The following is a 21,919-nucleotide window of genomic DNA, read 5'->3' as shown; positions in this document are numbered from 1 at the left end:
TCACATTCACTTTGGGTTACAATCAGCCTGGCTTTTCACAGTCTCCTCAGGGCAAAAAAGGAGCTGAGAAGAAAAAGGGTATTTTTATAATACAATAACTACAAAATTAGATTCATGGTAGCAGAAGAGCATGTATGTAACAACGGCAGGTCCCAAATGATCCTTCATTTGACAACGGATTACTAGATGAAAGATATGTGACACAAGGCAGCCCATGGGCTTGCTACCTGACCAGCAAGACAGCTGATTTAAACTCAGCTAATCAGGTTGGATAGCCCCAACCTGCCATCATTATTTTTTCCCTAGGGTAGTTTATGACAAGTGTAGGTTAAATTACTCCACCACAGTGAGGCAATAGTTGCTAATCCTGACTTGCCCCAAGCAGGTAAATAAATGCAAATCCACCCTGAAAACGCATCTGCAGACTTTTAGCCTGATAATTCTGCTGGTAGGTTTTGCATTTTCTTACGGCTAATTTCATTCTGTGGAGAGATGCAGACATTATGCTGCCTGTGCTGCCTGTGATTTCACTTGGCAATGCCATTGTGGAAGGTGGAGTACAGAAAATATGGTTAATGTGGAGCACCAAAGGTGCTCCCTTCCTCAGCTTAACCATGCACTCAGATCAGGATTAAGACATTTTGTCTTTAGCTAGAATCTTGAATGACAGGTTCCTCTGAGTTGTTTTTTTTTTGTTTTTTTTGTTTGTTTGTTTGTTTGTTTGTTTGTTTCTGATCAGGATCTCATCCTCATTCAGTCCACAGTGTGGAGCAGGCTTTGGGTATGATGCAGTTATTGAGTGAAGGAGGTTGTTATCATGTTTGCTGCCAAAGATGAAAACTGTAACAAATGACTTGTTTTTGGTCCTGACACTGCACATTTCCCCAGTGCCTGACTGAGGAACAGCAATCTTAACAGACGATTATGCTGCTCTGACAGTCTAACCTAGAAGTCTGCAGTGTCTACCTGCCAGCCTCTAAGAAACCTGCAGTCACCCATGTGTGAACTTAAATTCCCAGTCCCCTCATTTGGCCAGGTCTGAGCTGGTTTTGAAACTAAAAAATAAGGCACATCCCATTGCCAAAATTATACCTTTTCTTCAAATGTGAGATACAGCATGCTTTTTCAGTTTTCTCAAGAGCTTCTTACATTTTGGTGACGCTTTCCTTCTAAAGACACCCTGCCCAGAATATATCCACACAAGGCAGGCAAAAACTGTGCGAAGATGCAAGCAATCACTTCATAAAGGGCAGAGGGAGTAGGGTTCCCATAACAAAAATTAGTGTGCACAGCCTGGCCTGCCCTCAGGTTTCAAAATGGCATTTCTCCTTACTGGTGGCTGCAATTCATGGCTGGTGAGGAGCATGTCTGCAGACTATTCCTGCAGTAAACACCACAGCAGAAAGCTTCTTGAAAAAGATAATTGAACCACATACAGCCACCTCATGGTAGCAATGTTTTAAGTAATTCCATGTGCATCATACAATGAAAAACTATAAGGATCCCAGCAGTCTAATAATTTCTTCTCTCTCTCGCTCTTTTTTTTTTTTTTTGACAGATAAATATGAAGTTCTGTCATTTAAATGACACCACTGTAAGTGATTCTCCCTATTAGAGTGCCAGCATGATAGCCTGTTGTAAAACACCTATCACATAATATCCGTTCAGACTGATCCAAACAGTTGATTTGCAATGAAAATTGCTTCTCCTGCAGTGCATTGTTTTCTGTCCCTTTTATTAGATTTGTTTTCATTTAGCAAAACCAAAATAGCACACATGAAGTGTTATATATGCCATGTTGATGTTTCTTTGTAAAAAATGCTTTCTGCTGGGCAAGGGGTAGATCCTACAGAGCTCCTCTTCATTCTGCTGCGGATACAACAGCAATGCTCTGCTCCTGTGCTCATGGCTCCACACAGGAAAACCACATCTATACCACTGTGGAGGTGGCTGCTGGAAAAAAATCTACCTTTTTTCTTCCATGGCCTATGGGCTGCCTGCAGACAGCCTTTGCCTGTGGCTCAGAGTGCTGCTAATTTACTGTGGAGTACAAGCAAGGTGTCCTGTGCTGCCATGGGGACACCAAACAGCACTTGGTGGGAGCTGGGGGAGGGAGAGAAGCTGTGTCTGGGATGAAGCTAGAGCAGGGGCTGAATGGGAACAAACCCTGGGATGGAGCCAGAGCAAGGGGTGATGGGGAACATTCCCCCTCACAGTGCAACCCTGCTGAAGTTTTGGCAGTGGAGGAGGGCTGGAGGGATGGTGAGGCAGAGTTCTGCCCGTCTGCACACAACTTTCAGTAGTTTCAACCTCTTTGAGCCCAGGGACTTGTATTTAAAAAAAATAATTAAAAAAAAAAAAATTCATGGTGTAAATATTTCAGGTGACAAGAAAACTCCAGTTTTCTATAGGAGTCTTTCTAATCAGCCTCTAAGACATTTTTACATTGACTGTTGCATGTAGGAAAAAGAAAGATAGCTATTACTGCAGTAAACATGCCACAATACTGGCTACTTCATGCTGTTTCGAGTATTTCAGTTCATGGGAACATTTTCCCATCTGAGCTTCACGTCTTTGTACTTGATCTCCATTTCTGGATATTATCTTGAACAACAAGTGACGACCAAACCCAAACCCAGTACCTTCACTCTCTCCACAGGTGTCAGGTATTGAATTGGGGAGCACATCAGTACCACTTGGGTTTAGTTGTTAAGGGCTATAAAGACCAGGAGCACACAGCAGGTTCAGCAATACTAACTAAATTCAGATATCACAGGGGAAAAGCTCATTGCTTAATCTTCTTGACTGCATGACCCCTTTTGGTAATAAGAGGCTGGTAGAGAGAAATGAAGACAAAAGACCACATTCTTCTGGTTCTCTGCAGAGTGGTTTTTATAAAATTTCATGTGTAACAACACACACATACTAAGCAGAAAATATATCAATGGCAGTTGTTTTAAGAATTGCATTCATCTAGAGGGAGAATTTGTAAGTTAATACCTACAACAGTGTGTGGCTTTTAGAAGCTTTATGGATGCACCTCAGAAATGCCAAATGCATATATACCTCACTTCTCCAAATCCCAATATCTGAGAGAAACAACTATTATTATTTTTTGTTAAATGAGAAAAAATCAGAATTACAACTAAAGCAGGTCCTTAAAGGTGGCTGAGGCTGGCTGACTAACATTTAGCAGAGAAAAAAAGTACATGATTTCAAACCTTATTGAATTTCCCAGGGTAAGAAATTGAAGGGGTGAATGTGAGGGCAGAGAGAAAAAAATATCAGACTAGAGTTAATACTGCCAGCTCAATATGCATCAGAGCTGATGGCAAACATCAGCATAGAAACATTTTGGAGCAAATTCAGATCCAGTATGCCCTTAGAGGGTCAAACCTATGAACTATTTAAAAAACACCTCTTTGGGTTCATCTGTACCATGTACAAGAGCATCAGCTTGTATCCTGGTGAACTTGGCATGACTTGGCAGCCTGCCACTTATCATCAGGGAGACTGTTAGAAACCTGATGTTTCTCTTATAGGTGGATTCAGAAAGGCTGTGTGTTTCAAAGGGATAAGCTGCTTAATCGCTGTGTAGGCATGCAAAGCTTTCAAATATATTTCCAAAGTGTAGATAGCTTCAGGTTAAAGAGGTATGCTCAGAACACTCTGTTAATCAACATCAGAGGGTTAAATGAGATAAAGTCCCTGAATATTGTCTGTGGATACGATGAAGATAAACCCTACTGCAGACACACCAGGTACATCTTCAGTAGAGACTTTATGACTCCCAGACAATGCACAATGTTGCCAGTTATGCTGTTCAGAAGTCAGTAGTTCAGAAGTCAGGGATCAAAGTATTGAATTTATGTGTAGTGTTGTAATTTTGTTTGTTTGTTTGTTTGTTTTTAATTATTATTGTTTGTTTGTTTGTTTGTTTGTTTTTGTTTTTTTTTTTCATCCTATTTCTGGTTTTAAGGCCAAGATTGCTTGTTGGTTGTATTTTTCAGCTTTGCTGTAAACTTTCAAATGAGAGATGAGATTCTTATATAACCAAGGAAATAGAGTTTTAAGGAAAGCTTAAAATAATATGATCATACATAAAAAGGCACATAAAAATGTCAACTTTAGTCTGCCTTACTCCCTCATATGAGAAATGATTACTAAATAAAATTATCACTATTAGAGATGCAAAAATCCAATCTATAAAAAGAGATTGCTTTTTTTTTTTTTAATATCATGAAGATGGAGAATAAGGTAAATGTAAGATATTACTCATCAAATTCTGCAATTTTAGAAGCACGAGACACTTTTTAGAAAGTAACATTTCAAAACAGATAAAAGAAAACTCATTTCTTTCATGAAGGATGGTGAACTTCTAGAACTTGTTTCTCCATGTGGTTGGAGCAATAATAGCAGCAACTTCAAATAGGAAGTAGATGAATGCATTAACAAAAGACCATCCAGATTCTAACAGGAATATACAAAGATAAAAAACTATTAACAATGTGGATAATAGGGAGTGCTGAATCATTTGATGACTAAAAGTGGCAAAAGGCACTCCCTGTGATGAGTATCTCCTTTTGCCAATGGCTGTGACAGAATACTGGCTGAGATACCGTGTCTGATCCTACAGGGAATTCTTCCTTGGTAAGCCATGCAGGGATCTTACAGGGTTGTGTGAAATAATGCTTTGAAATGCTTGCCCAGGAGGATATAAAACCCTTGCAAATTTTCTGTAAGTAGAGCATAACAATGGTGTGGTCACCCTGCACAATGCTAAACCAGGATGCCTAGAGCAGAGCTTTATGATTTCTGCAGGATGACCAGAAATGTTAATATCAATGGTACTACCACGTAGCTATAGAAATAGCAAGTAATTATCCCTGGAAAAAAAGGCAATGTACCAATCTGTTTGCCACATTTTTTCCTGTGTTTTAGCCATTCCATGTCTCTTCAGATGACATAATAGCTAATAGATCCTTAAGACATTTTAAGGCATCTTTAATTTCTTTAACAATTCAAGAAAAATACAACATGGATGAGATTTGCCAGCACTCAGTTCTAAACACTGTCATTTCAGACATATTGATCTAAACCATTAAAGTGAAAGGAGTAGTGGGGGAAGCAGAATACTGTTATTATGAGAATTCTGTAATGTTTTTTTCTCTGTACAACACAGTAATAATAGCTCTCCTGAACCACAAGCTAGTCCCTTCAGCTATCATGGAATAACTATTTCAGATGCATGTTAGCAGAACAGAGCACTACTACTAAATTCAGAGATTAGTGTTAGTTATAAGAGAGCTTTCTGAGAAAGTAGAGAGGCAAATAAAATAGAAGAGCTTTATGGGTGGTATTTGTTTCCTTAGCGAGGTCTAATTCTGGTTTAGAGAGAGAACTGAAATGAAACACCACACTGCTTCTGCTCCAGCACACTGAAAACATTCTTAATCTCTCTACTCAAGGAAGACTTATCTATGAGGGAGTAAATCTCTGCAGGAGGTCATCTTCTGGTAGGGGCTGGAACATTATTTTCAGCATCTGTTTTCCCAGTTCTCATATAGCATTACACGTCTTGTGTTCATCACACATTTATACCCATCAATGCAACAGAATCTCTGCTCAGCAATGTTGAGATGTGGCTTTGCTGAAAAGTACATGGGAAAATTCAGGCTTGGTCTAATAGAATGATTTTAAACAAGATACATATATTTCATGATTTTTTTGCTTTGATGTTTAGATTAACCTTTTTATGGATTGAGAAAAATCTCCTGGTTTTGCTACTTTCATATTCCTGAGGTAGGTTTCCTAAGTCATACAGATAAATTGTAGACCAAACTGTAGACCAACTGGTGAACCAGAAATATCTATGATCTTAGTGTAAGTTATGAAAGTCAGTCAGCATAATGTGATTCTGTGATTCTGTAACGGCTTGAAGATGTAAAGCAATGTGAAAGGATATTCAGCCAAAACAGGTTTCTTTAGTGAGGTCAAAGAAATTTAATTTATTGAGACAAACTCTCAGTCCTAGATTTTATGCATATCCAATTCCATAACACTTTTGGGTAAACATGGTTGTTTTATAAACTGTAAGAAAGAATGAAGAGTACAGTGAAGCATATGGGAAACTGTTATACCATCCTGGAGGCCACAGGCTAGAATAAAGTTCCTGTGCACCTAGTTAGACCTGTATCAAGTGAATATGTTATGCTTCTTATACAGCCTACCATATTTACGGTGCATATATTGAGCACATTTTTCTGTTAAGTGAAAGCTGATGGTTCCTTAAAAAATACGTTATTGTGATATGTTGCAGCGTAATTGAAGTTTTTTGGACTTCAAGGATAGGATTCATCTGGCTAAATGCAAATCTATGAGCTGGTTATCCACACAAAACTTCCTAAGTATTATTCACTGAAGAGAAATACATGCTAGTGTTTAGTTCAGAAATCCAAAATAGATCAGGTTTAATCAGATTTAAATCAGATTTAAGTGTGTCTACATATTTCTGTTATCTGTAAAAGAAGCTTAAGATGACTAGCATGGTACAGATGCCTGTCCTATTGGTGTCACATCATATAGTGAGTGCATGAACTCTTACCTAGGTTGGGAGAACTACATTTCCCAGTCACATAACTGGTTTGTGAGCCAAGGATCTGTGAGCTGATTAATTGTGCCAACCTAGGCCTATCTGCAAGCCAGAAGAAGCATGGTTATTACATCACTTGTCTGCAGGTGTGCTATGAGGGAGCAGCAGTATGCTGCTTTGCAAAAAAAAGGGGCTATCCATCCCCAGATTTCCAAGCACTCTATAGATATCTTTGCTGATCATTTTATAGTCACCAAAAAATGATTTTGCAGCATATTACTGACTCTGGTATTGCTTCTTCTCTACAATACTTGAGCTCCCATAGGAAAACTCTTCCAAGAGGCTGATTTTATGCTGTAATTGATCTTGATGAGGGGCAAGAAGAGATAAGGGTAACAGTACTTCAAAGTCTGTCAATCAGAGATTTAACACTCTCATAGTCATTTCACGTTGCCTTTGACATCTTTAATTCACCCAGGACTTAAAGACAAGAGATTTCTATTTCATGCTTATTTGCTGATATTTGTGTCTAGGGAACATTAACTCTTACGAGTCAAACACTGAATACCCAAAGTCCTAGATGGTTTAAAACTCAAATATGATTTAGCTTTATTGGCTTCAATATTCCCAGGGACAAACTCCAGCTGTTTGAAATGTTACCTCTTTAATCAATTTTAACTTGTATACCCAGCAGCTCTGCAATAGATTTTGAAAAATAATGGTAACTTTGACATCATTTCAAGTCTGTATTTTCTCAGAGATTAACTGTTCTTAATCAATTTCTGAGGTGTACAAAGCAAAACAAGGCTTTCCCACAGCAGCAAACACACATCTTTTTTCCATTTTGTCTTCCCCTTGTATTTCTTTTCTAACCGATACAAGGTTAATGTTTTCATTATTTTTATTTTCTCATGTCCCTGTTATGAATAATTGCAAAAAAATGCAAGACATTTTAGAAAAATGCTTCTTATATTGCCTATATGTTTACATTGGAAAAAAAATAGTATTTCACACCACTTATACCCCAAATTTTTAGTTTGAGATCATGGAATTAGTGTTTAAACTTCAAAGCTGATTATGTTGCCTAGTCATTTTTAGACATAATTTGTGCCAAAACAATATATGGTACATCAAAAATGTTACAGAGACTTTAGATGCACATTTCCAAATTCCATATTTAAATTCAGGAAAATAATTTCAGATACGTACATGAGAAATAATTTGTTATTTTAAATTTTCTAGCCCTTCAGGAGTTCAGACGAAGAGAAAATAAGTACTTAGTACTGTTCTACTGGAAGATCCCTAAACAGTGATTGCAATGACTTTAATTGTGTTATTAAAATATTAACTTTGTTTTGCCAGATGTCCCTTGTGATCTCCAGTCATATTAAATTCCTTCATGTTCAGGTCTTTCAAGTGTCAGATCAGCATTTTTTTGGTTTTCGATAGGAAGGGATATTACAAAAGGTCCAAGATGGACAGAGGGACATGCAGAGAACATCCAGATTTAGATCGGAACCCATTATCTCAGGCTGAATGACAAAGCATGAGCCACCATGTTACAGAGAGCCCACAAATTAGAGATATCTGAGAGAAAACAGTCAAAATGCACTTACCGTGCTCATCCAGTAGTATGTTGTCAGGTTTGATATCCCTATAAAATAAGGAAATTAATACATTATATTTCATACCAAAAGAAGACCTGTAATTTTAAAGGTTTTACCATCTTGTTATGCAGGCCAAGTCATTTAAATTATTATAAAACCAATGAAAGCCATGTCATGCAAAAAGGCAAATGATTTTTATCTGCATCTTTTTACTGGCCTGAAAAAACATGCATACTAAAGAGGTTTTCTAGGTTTCCATTTCATGTGGTTTTGTTTTCATATGGTTAGCATTGACATGGATTTGGTTTTCAAGATAATATACATTATTCGTTATAGCAGTCAGAACAATGAAATGGAAGATTTGCATCTTGGTGGTGCCTGATTGCCTCAGGGACTCTGCGTTTGACAGACCCAAGAAATCACTTAATTGGAAACATCAGTGATCTAACCTTTCTGCCAGACCCCACTAATCTGCCATGCTCATGGACATGATCACTCACATTTTGTAGAGTCCAGCTAGCTATTTTATACTGCCTGGGTAAGTCTAGCAGATCCCTTTTTAGCCCTTGAATCCCCGCTTAGTTGTCTATAATGGCAGGTAGCATCTAGGGGAAGGAATGGGTCTAAAAGGAAGGGTGGAGATCATGATTTACAAAACATCAGCTTAACTCCGCAGTTCTTGGCACAAGGAAAATGTATTGCCTTTAAGATCAGTTGACCTACATTCAGGCTGCTCTCAAAAGGGATGGAGACAACTTTTCCCCACCACTGCTGGGAATTCACACCCTTTCTTGGGCCAGAATTCCCCTTGACATGGAGAAATTCAGGGGAAAGTCATCTCTTCCTTTTGCCAGCCTGGCTTGTTCTCTCATTTGGCTCACCCTGTGGCTTGGTGAGGGTGTTGTGGAGCTGGTACATGGCATTGTCTTTTCACTGCAGCTTGCACCTAATGCGATTTTGGAGCAGTGTTCTTGCTGTGGCACTGCCAGAAGGGGAGATGCATCAGTCCACCTTGAGCAAAACATTTGCCCCTTTGGCTAATTTCTCCACTGATCTCAAAAGACAAGGCACTGCAAACTGCCAAAATCCAACAAATGAGCTTGCAAATGAATTCCAAAGACTTTTTTCAGTGTGTCTTATTTTAGGTAAGGGATGTCTTGATTATTCCAATTTAAACATTTCTCAATAAAACCTCTCCTGACTGAAATATATACTTATATACACTTAGACTTCACTAACAAGTTTTGTCCAATGTTCCCATAAATGGAATAAAATGGACTCTGCACTTCTCACATGGGTAAAAATAATAGAGTCACAGCCAGGTACATTGAGATCTTTCTGTGGCTTAATAATATCAGCGATATGTACAAAATCACTTGAAACTGTTTTCCCCAACTTAAATAAACAACAACAACAAAATAGAATTGGAATAGTAAAATCGCTAGTACTTCACTGAGAATAAAACTGAGGAAAAGGAGAAATTCAGCTTTAAGAACTACTATCATATCTATAGCAATGCCATTCCCAGGGATTGGTCATTACAAGCCCATGATTTTTCAATTTTTTTTTTTATTTTTTTTTTTTAGGAAGAGTTTGAACAATATGAATATGTGCTATGATTTTGCACTATAACATAGAGTATATATTTTTATTGCCACCAGAAAAGACATTGACAAATCTACTTGATGACTGCATATAACATCAAATGTATTCTACATGCAGTTGTATCTGCAACATTCAGAAAGTCGAGCAGTAAAATTAGATCCATGCTTGTCTTTCTGTGACTAACTCAGGCAGTAGCTTATACTTGGTACAAATGCACACAGACCATAGAGACTTTCCTAACTAAAGGATCTTTTCCACTACTGATTTTACTCATTTTGCTCTGAGGCAGGTACAGCAGGGTGTATTGCCTTGCAGTGGCAACCTGATAGACTCATAACCATGTCTCAGATCTCAACCTATTTTACACTGCTTTTACAGCAAGCAAATGTCATAGGTTAACTTAAGCCAGAAGGAGAACAAGTTTCCTAAGTATGTTTTCCCCCAGAATGTAAGATACTGCTGTTTTCGGATCACGTGCTTGGAGATGCATAGATTTACATGACAAGTGAGAAAGCAAAGCACAGATTAACAGTGAAGAGTGTGCCTGTGTGCCTTCCAATAGCAGTCTGTAATGTGCTTATCATCAGTTTTCTGCTCAGTGCTAGATTAGAGCTCCAGAAGCAGCTTGTTGAAATCTCCATACACTGTAGAGGAACAAGCCCACAGCCACAACTTAGCACTTTTGAGGCCTTTGAGTGGCCAGTGGGAAGGATTCAACAGACTCAGTGTGAATACTTGGCAGGTCTAGGAGCATTGCAATTATAGTTGCTGGATATATTCAGAACTGAGAGCTTGCAGTTTTATCCAGAAGACAGATATTTCCTTTAAATAAACACTTTGGTTAAATTCATTTAAATAGCGAAAACACTGTTTATATACAAAGGTGGATTTAAAAGATAAAAAACTCTTTAGTTAAGCAGTTTAAATTCAAAAATATTAAATAAGTGAAATTCTGTTTTGACTACACACCAAATTTTCAGAAAACATTTCCCATCTTAGCAAGCATGTTCAAACATGCACAAGCAGTATATGAAATCCAGTGCCTTAACTTCAGGGTTTTCCTGCTATGCATATCCCCAGCTGAGAGGATGAATTGAAAGACTTGTTTCATAATCCAAGTATCATGAACTAGCTCACAAGAGAAACCTAATGACTTTTGCAAATAGCAAATTAACTTACATTAGAGATTCAGAAGAGCTCTGGGCTGCCTTCAAACCTTTCATTTACAGCTGTCTTTGACACTGATTTCACAACCACAGCTTTCCCAGTCTGTACTGTTGCTACTCCCGCTCTTTTTTTTTTTATACACAGAAAAGTCAGACACTCATAGAAATGGGATTCAAGAGGCCTTCAAAGTCTTCACTCAGTGACAGGACAAAGCAATATAACAGCTGAACCAAAACCTCACAGTTGAAGACAGATGAGAAAAATATTGGGGGGAAAAATTATTCCACTTGTTGCTATTGCCTGTGAAAATTTTTATAGCTTTCTTCAATTGCCCAGCTAAAAATGTCAAATAAAGCTCTCTTAAAGCACATTAAGAAGGTGTTCCATATACTTTCTAAGTAATAAAGAATGATTAATCATCTATTTGTATCTTCTATAATGTCTAGACTGAAGGGAGATTCACTGCTTTAAGACATTCCCTCTACATGGAGGAAATCCAAGAGTGTTGCTCAACTCATATTGTCTGCATATTGCTAATCAGAGTCCCCCAAACTCACTTGAAAGGCTCACAATGATTATAAAGGATTAAGGTTCAAGTATTTTCAGTTTAAATTGCTGCTTCTATCCATGTTCCTTTCTGGTATTACTAGTTGGGGTAGAAGTAACTTTCTAAACTGAGAAACGAAAAGGTTTTACAGTCTCCATCCTTTGAGGTTTTCAAGACCTGACTAGATAAAAGCCAAACAACCAGGTCAGATACAACTGACCCTGTAGTGAGCAGAATTGTGGAATGCCTCTGGGCATTCCTTCCAACCTGAATTAGTTTGTGAGTCTATGAAACAATGTATCCAATTGTCCATTGTTCTTTTTCCTCTTCCATTTAGCTGCAAGGAAGTTCACGAAAGATATAAAAGGGACTTGGAAAGGGACTATATATATGTATTCAGTGAGTCTTTGATATATTCCAGTGCAATTGGAAGCTAGTCAGAACTCCTACATGTTAAAATTTTTCCTGGGGCTTGAATACTCATGAGGAAAATAATAGGAATAAATAGCCTATCTCCAGAATGAAAGTAATTTAAAATTCAAATAACCTGCAGCTCATTATAGGTGTAACTTAATATTAATTTTTACATGTATCATTTGCCATCCAGATGTGTAGAGATGCGATCAGGAAAGCCAAGGCACAGATGGAAATGAACGTGGCAAGGGATGCAAAGAATAACAAGAAATTATGTAGGTATATTGGTCAGCAAATAAAGGCCAAGGAGAGTGTACCCCTCTGATAACTGAGAAGGGAGAATGGTAACAACAGACAAGGACAAGACTGAAGGTACTCAGCAACTTCTTGGCCTGTCTTCACTGCCAATCAGGCTTCCCGTGTCTCTCATTTCCCTGAATCTGCAGATGAGGACTGGGGAAGCAAAGTCCCTCCCACTGTAAGCAAAGAGCAGGTTCAAGACCACCTGATGAAAATGAACAAATCCAAGTCCAAGAGGCCTGATGACATGCATCCTGAATGAATTGATGGATGCATGATGACATGCATGTCCTGAATGAATTGGTTGGTGGAGCTGTCACGCCTCTCTCCATCATATTTGAAAAGTCCTGGCAGTCAGGTGAAGTCACTGGTGACTGGAAAAAGGGAAATATCACTCCCATTTTTAAAAAGGTTAGAAAGGAGGACCCATGGGGACTGGCAACCAGTCAGCCTCACCTCTGTGCATGGCAAGATCATAGAACAGATCCTACCGGAAGCAGTATCAAGGAACATGCAAGACAAGGAGGTGATCCATAACAGCTACCACAGCTTCACCAAGGGCAAATCATGGCTGTTCAATCTGGTGGCCTTTTATGTTAGAGTGACTGCATCAGTTGACAAGGGAAGAATGACTGATTTAATCTACTTGGACTTCTATAACGTCTTTGACACAGTCCCACATGACATCCTTTCTCTAAACTGGAGAGAGATGCATTTGAAGGGTGGACCAGATTTGGTGGATAAGAAATTGTCTGGATGGCCACACGAGAGATCAATGGTTCTATGTCCAGGTGGAGCATGGTGGTGAGTGGTGTTCCTTGGGGTTCTGTCTTGGGACCAGTACAGTTTAAGATCCTTACCAGTGACATAGACAATGGGATAGAGTGCACCCTCAGCAAGTCGGCAGATGACACCAAGCTGAGTGGTGTAGCTGATACAACAGAAGGAAGGGATGTCACCCAAAGGGATCTGGGGGCAATCTAGAAAAGTAGGCCCACGTGAACCTAATGAAGTTCAACAAGTCCGAGTGCAATGTGCTGCACTCGTGTCAGGGCAATCACAGATATGAGACTGGGAGAAGTACTCACTGAGGGGGATATGGGGGTTCTGATGGGTGAAAAGCTCAACACGAGCCAGCAGCCCAGAAGGCCAACTGCATCCTGGGCTACAACAGCAGAGTGGCCTGCAGGTGGAGGGAAGGGTTTTCCCCCTCTGCTCTGCCCTTGTGAGGCCCCACTTGGAGTGCTGCAGCCAGGTCTGGGGCCCTTAGCACAAGAAGAGTTTGGAGCTGTTAGAGAAGGTCCAGAAGAGGGCCACAAAGATGATCAGAGGGCTGGAGCACCTGTCCTATGGAGAAAGGCTGAGAGAGCTAGGGATGTTCAGCCTGCAGAAAGGAAGTCTCTGGGGAGACCTCATTGCAGCCTTTCAATATTTAACGGGGGCTTATAAAAAAGACAGAGTGCAAATTTTTGCTTAGGGCAGATAGTGATAGGACAAGGAGGAATGGTCTTAAACTAAAAGAGTGTAGATTTAGATTAGATGTAATGTGGAAATTCTTCACTCAGAGGATGGTGAGGCACTGGCACAGGCTGCCCAGAGAAGCTGTGGATGCCCCATCTCTGGAGACGTTCAAGGCCAGGTTGGATGAGGCCCTGGGCAACCTGGTCTGGTGGGTGACATCCTTGCGCATGGCAAGGGGTTTGGAATTGGATGATCTTAAAGGTCTCTTCCAACCCAAGCCATTCTGTAATGATTCTGCAAAGACTGCAAAGCATGTGGTGATGGTATGTGCTCTAAAGCTTGAAACCCAGAACAATTTCCAAAACGTTTTACATGTACTGCTACAAAATACCAAACAGGATGTCACTTTTGTTTTCTATTAATCTTGCCTAGACTTCAAATACTGATCTAGAAATGAAAGGCTTGTGGTTGGTGAAATCAATAGTTTCCTGAAAGAAATATTGAAAAAAAATATATTTTGTTGTAATTTAAAACAATGGTAGGTCTTTCAGGTTACCTGATTTCATGTCATTTGAAATAAAACAGACAAAAAAAAAAAAAGTGTGGGGAAAGCAAAACAAAAAAGTCAAACAAACAAACAAAAAAAAAAATGCTGAGATTAAACAACAAATAGACTGAATTGTTTAGTTAACAGAAGAGATCTGTAAGATGTTATGTGACAGGTATATCAAATAATAAATAGTATCTAAATGGTCAGTAGAGCTTTTCTATTTGCTTTTGGAACATGAAAGCAAGGTTCATATTTCATAAAAATGAACTAAACAAACAGGGTTTTATTTATACAACTGAGAATTAAACTCAAGTTGATTACTACAAGACATAATTGCATAAAAATGCTTAGGAAGCTTAAACAAAGATTCAGCCATTGATGTGAGTAACAGAAATACCAGCTAGAGCTCCTCCAGCTGAGATTAATCTAATTGATTTAGGAAAGCACTTCTACAGCAAGTACAGATGCTGGCTTCCCCTCACCTTTTTGAAACACATCAATAATAATTCTAAATGCAAGGTCTATGCTTGTTCTTAAACCTGTGAGAATTGAAAAACTAACATTGCCCATCTGTTTTATTCTGCTTTTGTATTTGCAGCAAACATACAGTCACTACAGACTAATTTTCTGCCATTAAAAAAATTATGATTTCCTTCTTCTGCCTATGTTTTCTCTTTATTTCATCAAAAGATTTCATGTATTCTTTTGTTTCCAACAAACGGACAGCTATTCTTTGCCACTCCAGGATACTTTTTAATACAATCAGAGGAGTTATTTTAGCTATAACAGTTCTGGATAGGTCTGAATTTATATGTGTAATAATCTTTAACCCTTTATTTGTATCAGTAAAATGTAAAGTACATTCTTTCAACTTTATTCAACTTTATATCTGGTGGATTTTGTTCTTTGTCTTGCTGTCTCAGAGCAAGATTTAATGTATTATCGCATTTCCATTCTCTTGAGCTTCTAAAATCCCATAGTAACATCTATGAGCATTTTGGTTGGTAGCAGTTTTACCAGCATGACTCATTAGAAGTATTTTCACTTTTAGTGGTGATTGGTTTTCTCTGAATGTGGAATGTTGAGGTTTCAACTCTTCTCCAACCTAAGATAACTTACAAAGAAAGCTCATCTGTGTACCAACGCACATGAAGTCTTGGATTTTTTTTTTTTTAAAGCCACTCTTAACTGCTTTCATTTGGATAGAGAGAAAACATATTCACTCTTATTCAAAAGACAGAAATTAACATACAAAGAAGAGGTATAATATAAAACAAAAGAGGTTCATTCTGGATATAAAGAAAAAATATTACTCTGAGGGTAGCCAAACAGTGAAACAGGCTGCCCACAAGGGTTGTGCTGTCCGTCTGACATGGCTACATAAAGCCCTGAGAAGCCTGGTCTAATCTCATACCTCATCAAGCTTTGAGCAGGAAGTTGGTCTACAAACCCCTTAAGGTCCCTTCCAACTTGAAATTTCTCTATGCTCCTATATCTATAGGTGAGTTCTGCAGGGAGCAAAAAAGGTTTTCTCTATTCAGGTTGGCAGCAGCAGCTGAGTAGCTTCATGTAAACTACCTTACCCACTTACAAACCTCCTCCAGGAGCACTGAGGATGCCTGCAGCCTACTGATGACAAGCATTAGTTGTACTCTTGGTATTGGGAATGCTAGACAAAGACTTGTAGTCTGCACCATTAGCTATGTGTTAAATTCTAGAGGACAGCTGCTATCATTAAGAAACACAGTAAAGAAACAACAACTTTAACAACCTCAAGTCATGCAGGGATAATACAATAACCTCAGTTTACCGAGTACCTGATTCTCTCAAGTATTAAATTATTCTCAATTATTTTCTTATAACCCTTTTATACGGGTTACAGACTATACCTGAACAAAGCCTGTTATTTTTTCATTTTATTTTATTTTTTAAAGTTCAGTTAGTCACACTAATGTTTCACATTAAATCACAAACATATACCTGCCACATCATGATAAACTAATATGACATGAGTAATCCTGGACAATTTTCATTAAGATTAGTATTAGCTGTAGAACAGTTCTTAACAGCCATAAAAATTGCAATGACTTGGGAAATATAAGTTTCAGCCATGGAATATTCAAGTCCACATGAGACTTATCATTATATCTGAGATGTGAAGTGAACCATATCAATATATTATAAACGGGCTTCTCCTGATTATAGAAAGAAAAGTGAGCAATTTCTGATTTTTCACTGATAAGAACCTCACTTCCTTCTGATTTGATATTTAGATTCATAAATAATACACATGTATAAGGTATGTAGTCAGTAAAGGCAGCGAGTGCATATATAACGATTATATAAGGCAAATTTGTTGAAGCTTTGGATGAAGGAAAACTGAATATTTATGGGCCACTGTACAGAAAAGAGAGGAATTTAGTCAATGACTCTGTTTCTATAAGGGTAGCATAGAAATGATGGAGCCAAACCATGCAGAGTTCCTACACAGAGTGCTTGTTCAAAAAGTAGTCTTAATGAAGTCTTCTGTGTCCTTTCTTTCTGTCATCGACACCTTATCACTCATTTATTTTTTTAGCTTTTTGCTTCTGACCAACATCCTTCCTAGTTTCAAGAAACATTAAATTGTATTAAAACAAAATCACCGTAAGTACCTGACAGTTATTTGCTGTGACTTCTATCAGATGTATGGGAATAAAATGCTCCAGATCTCTGATTGCCAGCTCATGTACCCCTCACTTAGCTCTCACTAGTAATTGCTGCTGTGCACTGTCTATAAAATGACCTTCAGAGCCGTCTGTTCTTGCTCTAATGAACACTATGGCATGACATGACTCTGTGAATCACTGTAATTTTGAAATTTAAAGTCTTCAGTATAATTGGAAATTAGCTGAGAACATGTGGTATTAGATTATGAGAGATCTGGACATATATATATATATATATATATATATATATATATATATATATATATATATATATATAATCTTGTAGCTGTTTGTAGGAATCAAGATATGCTTCCACAAGGTGCCTGCCACATCTGACACCAAGACCACCAAAATACTTAAGTTCAGAAATGGACATTCCCAAATCAAGGTGTCTGAACAAAGCAGGAAGGAAGAAACCATTTCTGTTAATAAAAGGCACTGTTTATATGTGTGGAAATGAAATGCAGAAACAAGCAACTGAGATGCTGAAATCTCAAACTCCTGCACTTTACATATTTAGACTTAGGCTTATTCACTGACAGCCAGAGACAAGTTGCAGAAGCAGGTTATTTGGTGTTACATGGCTTTTGCTAAGCTGAGCTATTTATAAAGAAGAATCCACCTTTTTAAGCTATTTCTCCCTTGAGAAGGGAGTAAACTCCTCTACAGTTGAGATTCAGTAATTCTGCCTGAAAGCAAAATAAACTGTTATTTATCAACAGGATGTGCATGCATGAATTTATCTTTTAAGAAGCTAAGGGCACAATAGTTCATTCAATCAACTATGCTATTTCCATATGCACCTTCTGGAGCCTGTTATGCAGAGAACTTGCAATGCCAAAGGGCATCACTTGCAGTGTCCCGTTCTAGTTTGAAATATCAAAACGCCTAAAATATTAATTGGTCTAAATTCCATCCAGTAGAACTTACAGTCAGTCCTATTTCCATCCAGGAATAATAATAATAATAATAATAATAATAATAATAATAATAATAATAATAAAAATATATGTATGATTTTAATACTCCAAATAAGTCACAGAGATAAATTTACAGTTTTACAGTGATTTACCACCAGATATGGTTTCAGAATCATCAAAGTCCAGTTAAAGATTTTTTATATGGATATACACACAGATATGAATATGGATAGATAGATATTAGATGTATTTAAAAGATTAACTCTTTCTTTCCCTGAAGAAAGACTCAGACTAACAAACACTCAACTTTACAAGTTGAAAAATGGTCTATTTTATCACTGTGTCTAAATTCATTCTTTTATGATAATTTAATTAAAAATTGATAGAATCACACAGAATTCCGTGTAAAAAATAAATCAGTAAAGATTTCAGGGTTTAAAAACCATTCCATAAAACTGAAATGTCTTTTCCAAGATTCTATACATTTAGTCACAAACATTTATCACCAAACAGAAATATGTAATTCTGTTATTAAACAATCTGTGTCATATTACTTGTGAACCTGAAGTACCTAAAAATTCAGTTGCCTTTACAAAAATAAACTGATATTTTATTGTGTTTTCCTATTTAAATGCTTCTGCATTTTTTGAAATCTTTTGTTTTCTCTGCAATTCCCACTCCTGGGGCTTTAATGCAGAAAAAAAAAAAAAAATCCATAACTACTTCCAACTAATTATTTATTAGCATGCAATCATATGACACTAATCAGAATCCTATCACCCAGTCCATTATCACACTTTGGGGCTTCTTCCTTCTGTGTGACAACCTGTGTGGCAACATGACAGTTTTCTGGTTCAAATGAAAGATATAATTACTGCAGTAATTACCACAGGATAAGTGAAAAACGCTCAGTAGTGAAGGACTCTAAGGACCCTACCTCTCCCTGCACACCTCTAAAGAGAGCATGGGGGATTGGCTGCACGTTTGGAGTTGTATTATGTATGGAAATAAGTTACTCTGATGTTGAGTGTTATGGTACCTGTCATTCCTTTTGGTTTAGTGATATTTTTTAGTAGGTGTCCATGAAGATCTTGAATTTTCTTAGCACTTGTAATAGTCAATTTTTAATAGATCTTAAGATAAATCTAGGAAAGATGCAATCAAAGCATGCTTATTTACAAATATTTCAACTGGAACAAGGTTGTTATTTTCCAATTATATTTCCATTTGAAAAAATGTAATTATGAAAATATGTTCAGTTCTCTACTTGTAACAATAGGTGGCAGTAATGATATCTACATTTGTCTGTTCGGCCAGTGGTCTTGGGAACACTGTATTTGTCAAGTATGATTTAGAGAAATAGCTGTAATAGATATTGTTATCATAGATTGAAGAAAATGGCCTTTTTAAGAACAGGAATTCAATATTGAGACTTCCACTTTTCTGGGCACATATCGGCAGATAGCAATTGTTTTTGGCTAGGTTTGGCATCTGAATTTGCATAGATACTAGATTAAAATAAAAAATAGCAAATACAGAATATTTCATTATATTTTTCCTCCTGAAGATCCAATAAAATTTTATCATAAAGGTAGTTATATTCTTCAGCTGCAAGAAAAATCGATGAAGATTCTTATATGCTGTAAAAACTAGAAAGATTTGACCAAAGGAAAATGTGAACCTGCACTTTGACTCCTTATTTCCTTGAATAATGTCTCAGAAAAGTACCACTGTGGCCATAGAAACTGAGCTTTTACATTACAAATCCCAGACTATGGTACCCAGGATTCCTCTTGTGGATGCAAATGTTATTTCCCAAGTGAGCATTACCCAGCCTAAATGACTGGCAGGCAATTCAGCAATTAGCATCTTTCATGAAGGACTCAAAGCAATGGCAAATGTGCTGCTTCCTTTGTTAGAACAACTTTCTAGAGCTAACATTGGACATGCCTCACATCTAAAGCTCTTGGGCTTTTAGGTATCTCCGGGAGGAACCTTGAACAACTGTTAGCACTGTTGTGATGCCAAAACATCACCACATTTCAAAACAAAAAATCTTTTCAGTCAAATGTTTCTCCAGTGTGCATGGAGGAGACATGAAGAAAGACCATGTAGCAATAACTTGTTGATAACCTCACTGCCAATGACTGTAACCTTTTCTGTGTTGTAGCTTCAAGCTTTTCTGACACATTCTGTGCACATAGGTATCATACCCTTATGTGTGAATCAGCTTTCAAGAACAGGTGACATCTCTGATAACCATGGGAAGTGCACAGCTCATTAGACATTAACTAGAGAGTGGCATTTAGAAAGAATTATCTGGTCCAGCAGAAAAGTATATACATTCTAATGGGGACAATTCTTTCCTCAGAGATAACATATGAGAGCTTTTGACTGGGAATAAGGGGAAAAATGTCCTCGGCATGTACTCTGCCAGCTGTTGCACAAGTGTTGGTCTGCTTCCAGTAAAAGACACAGGCTCTCTCCTAATTTATACAGGCAGAAAATCATGTATGAGAGCAAATGAGAGAAGGAATTGATGACATTTGTCCTCTGCCTAAAGATAAATCAGGAGAACATTGTTACTGATAAACACATTTGGCTTTGTCTGTTGTAAAAAGCTAGAGTGAAAACTGGTGTTTTGCAATGACTGAAATACTTATAGCTCTTCCATCATTTTCCACTGCTTGAAATATGGAATAGATACTTTCAGATGTATTAAATCTCCCAGAGTTTGCTCAGCTTATCATTCAAACTCAAAATGAAAACAAATACCAAGCACACTTGCTTAAGAGACTATACCTAAGTCAACCGCTTCTCACAATGTACAACATCTCTAAAATTTGCCTTAAAAACTCTATTGACATCTCTATATAAAAGTTAATCAGAAGTTGTTTGAACCTCATTATACACAAAAAAAATAATAAAACATTGTTTAACAACTGTTTACTTCATGCATATGAAAGTGCAAAGCAGACTACACAGATTACAGACAATGTGGCTAGTATGTCTTATATTTATTATATATATATATATATATATATATATATATATATATATATAACATGGTGGACTTCCCGCCTTCCCGCACAGGCCAAGGAAGATCCAATGGTTTCAGGCTGTTATTGAGTGCCTCAGCAGTCATCCCTTTAGTGTAGGTGTGAAGCATCCCACCAAGCACATTTTCTGCTAATCTGAGTTTCAGCACTACAATGTATTGGGGAGAAGGGCTATTGACCAGCAAGCAGAAAACAATATTTCTGTAAGCAATGCTGTCTTGTTCTCCCTGATCCAAAACCCCAAATACTAGCTTGAATGTAAGATACCCCATCACCCTCACCACCACCATCATTTGCTGTTGGGTTGTGCCTATGACAAGAAAAGCATGCATATAAGTAGCTGAGCCTTTATTCCTCAAACTGACCATCTCAGACCCTGTGACACACACGATCAGGAGACACCATAAAGAGAAGGCTGAATATGTTCCACACACAAATAAGTTTTGGCTTCCTTTTCATGGTTCCCCTTCTGAGTGGTTTTATAGATTTAATATATGTAAAAGTGAGCTGCAGTAATACAGGCTGGTAGGTACATGAAAATCATATTTGGTAAATGATTAAAAAACCTGACCTATTACAACCTGAACTGGCAGTTGCAGCTGCCAGGTCTTCTTGTGAAATACACCAACAAATGGATTAATTCTATGGAGTAGAGGGGTTGATATCTGACTTTATGCTGCATTTCCTCCCTCCAACCAATCTAACACATCAAACACAAGTTTCGTGACACTTTTCTGTCTTCAACCTCACCTATCCTGGGAAGAAATGTAATAAATTATTTCTAAGAATAACCGGATGTTTTTAAGAAGGAAAACTTACTAAGAAACTCCCACAGCAATAAATATGTGTATTCCTGCAGACTGTTGTTTAGGATAGTTAAGGTTTGACAAGAACCATTTGAATCAGTATGCCACCTTTTTAAAAAGCCTCTCTATTCTAAGAGACACAACAAAATGTTGCTTGTAATCAATTACCTAATTATTCCAAGT

General features: G+C 37.6%; 1 protein-coding gene across 2 annotated transcripts in view; it reads right to left on the bottom strand.

Moving 5' to 3' along the window:
* STK32B (serine/threonine kinase 32B) overlaps positions 1-21,919 on the bottom strand; it is a gene marked incomplete at both ends in the record, with an annotated part of 178,012 nt that overhangs the window by 45,975 nt on the left and 110,118 nt on the right. For both annotated transcript variants that reach the window (XM_084285711.1, XM_084285710.1), the window contains one exon: positions 8,209-8,246. In XM_084285711.1, the coding sequence (XP_084141837.1) occupies positions 8,209-8,246 (38 nt within the window). The remainder of the gene's footprint in view (positions 1-8,208; positions 8,247-21,919) is intronic.

The sequence above is a fragment of the Netta rufina genome (genome assembly GCF_964035555.1).
Source record: "Netta rufina genome assembly, chromosome: 4".
In the NCBI taxonomy this organism is placed as follows: Eukaryota; Metazoa; Chordata; class Aves; order Anseriformes; family Anatidae; genus Netta; species Netta rufina.
The sequence above is the reverse complement of the archived record's forward strand: the minus strand, read 5'-3'. Positions and strand labels throughout refer to the sequence as shown.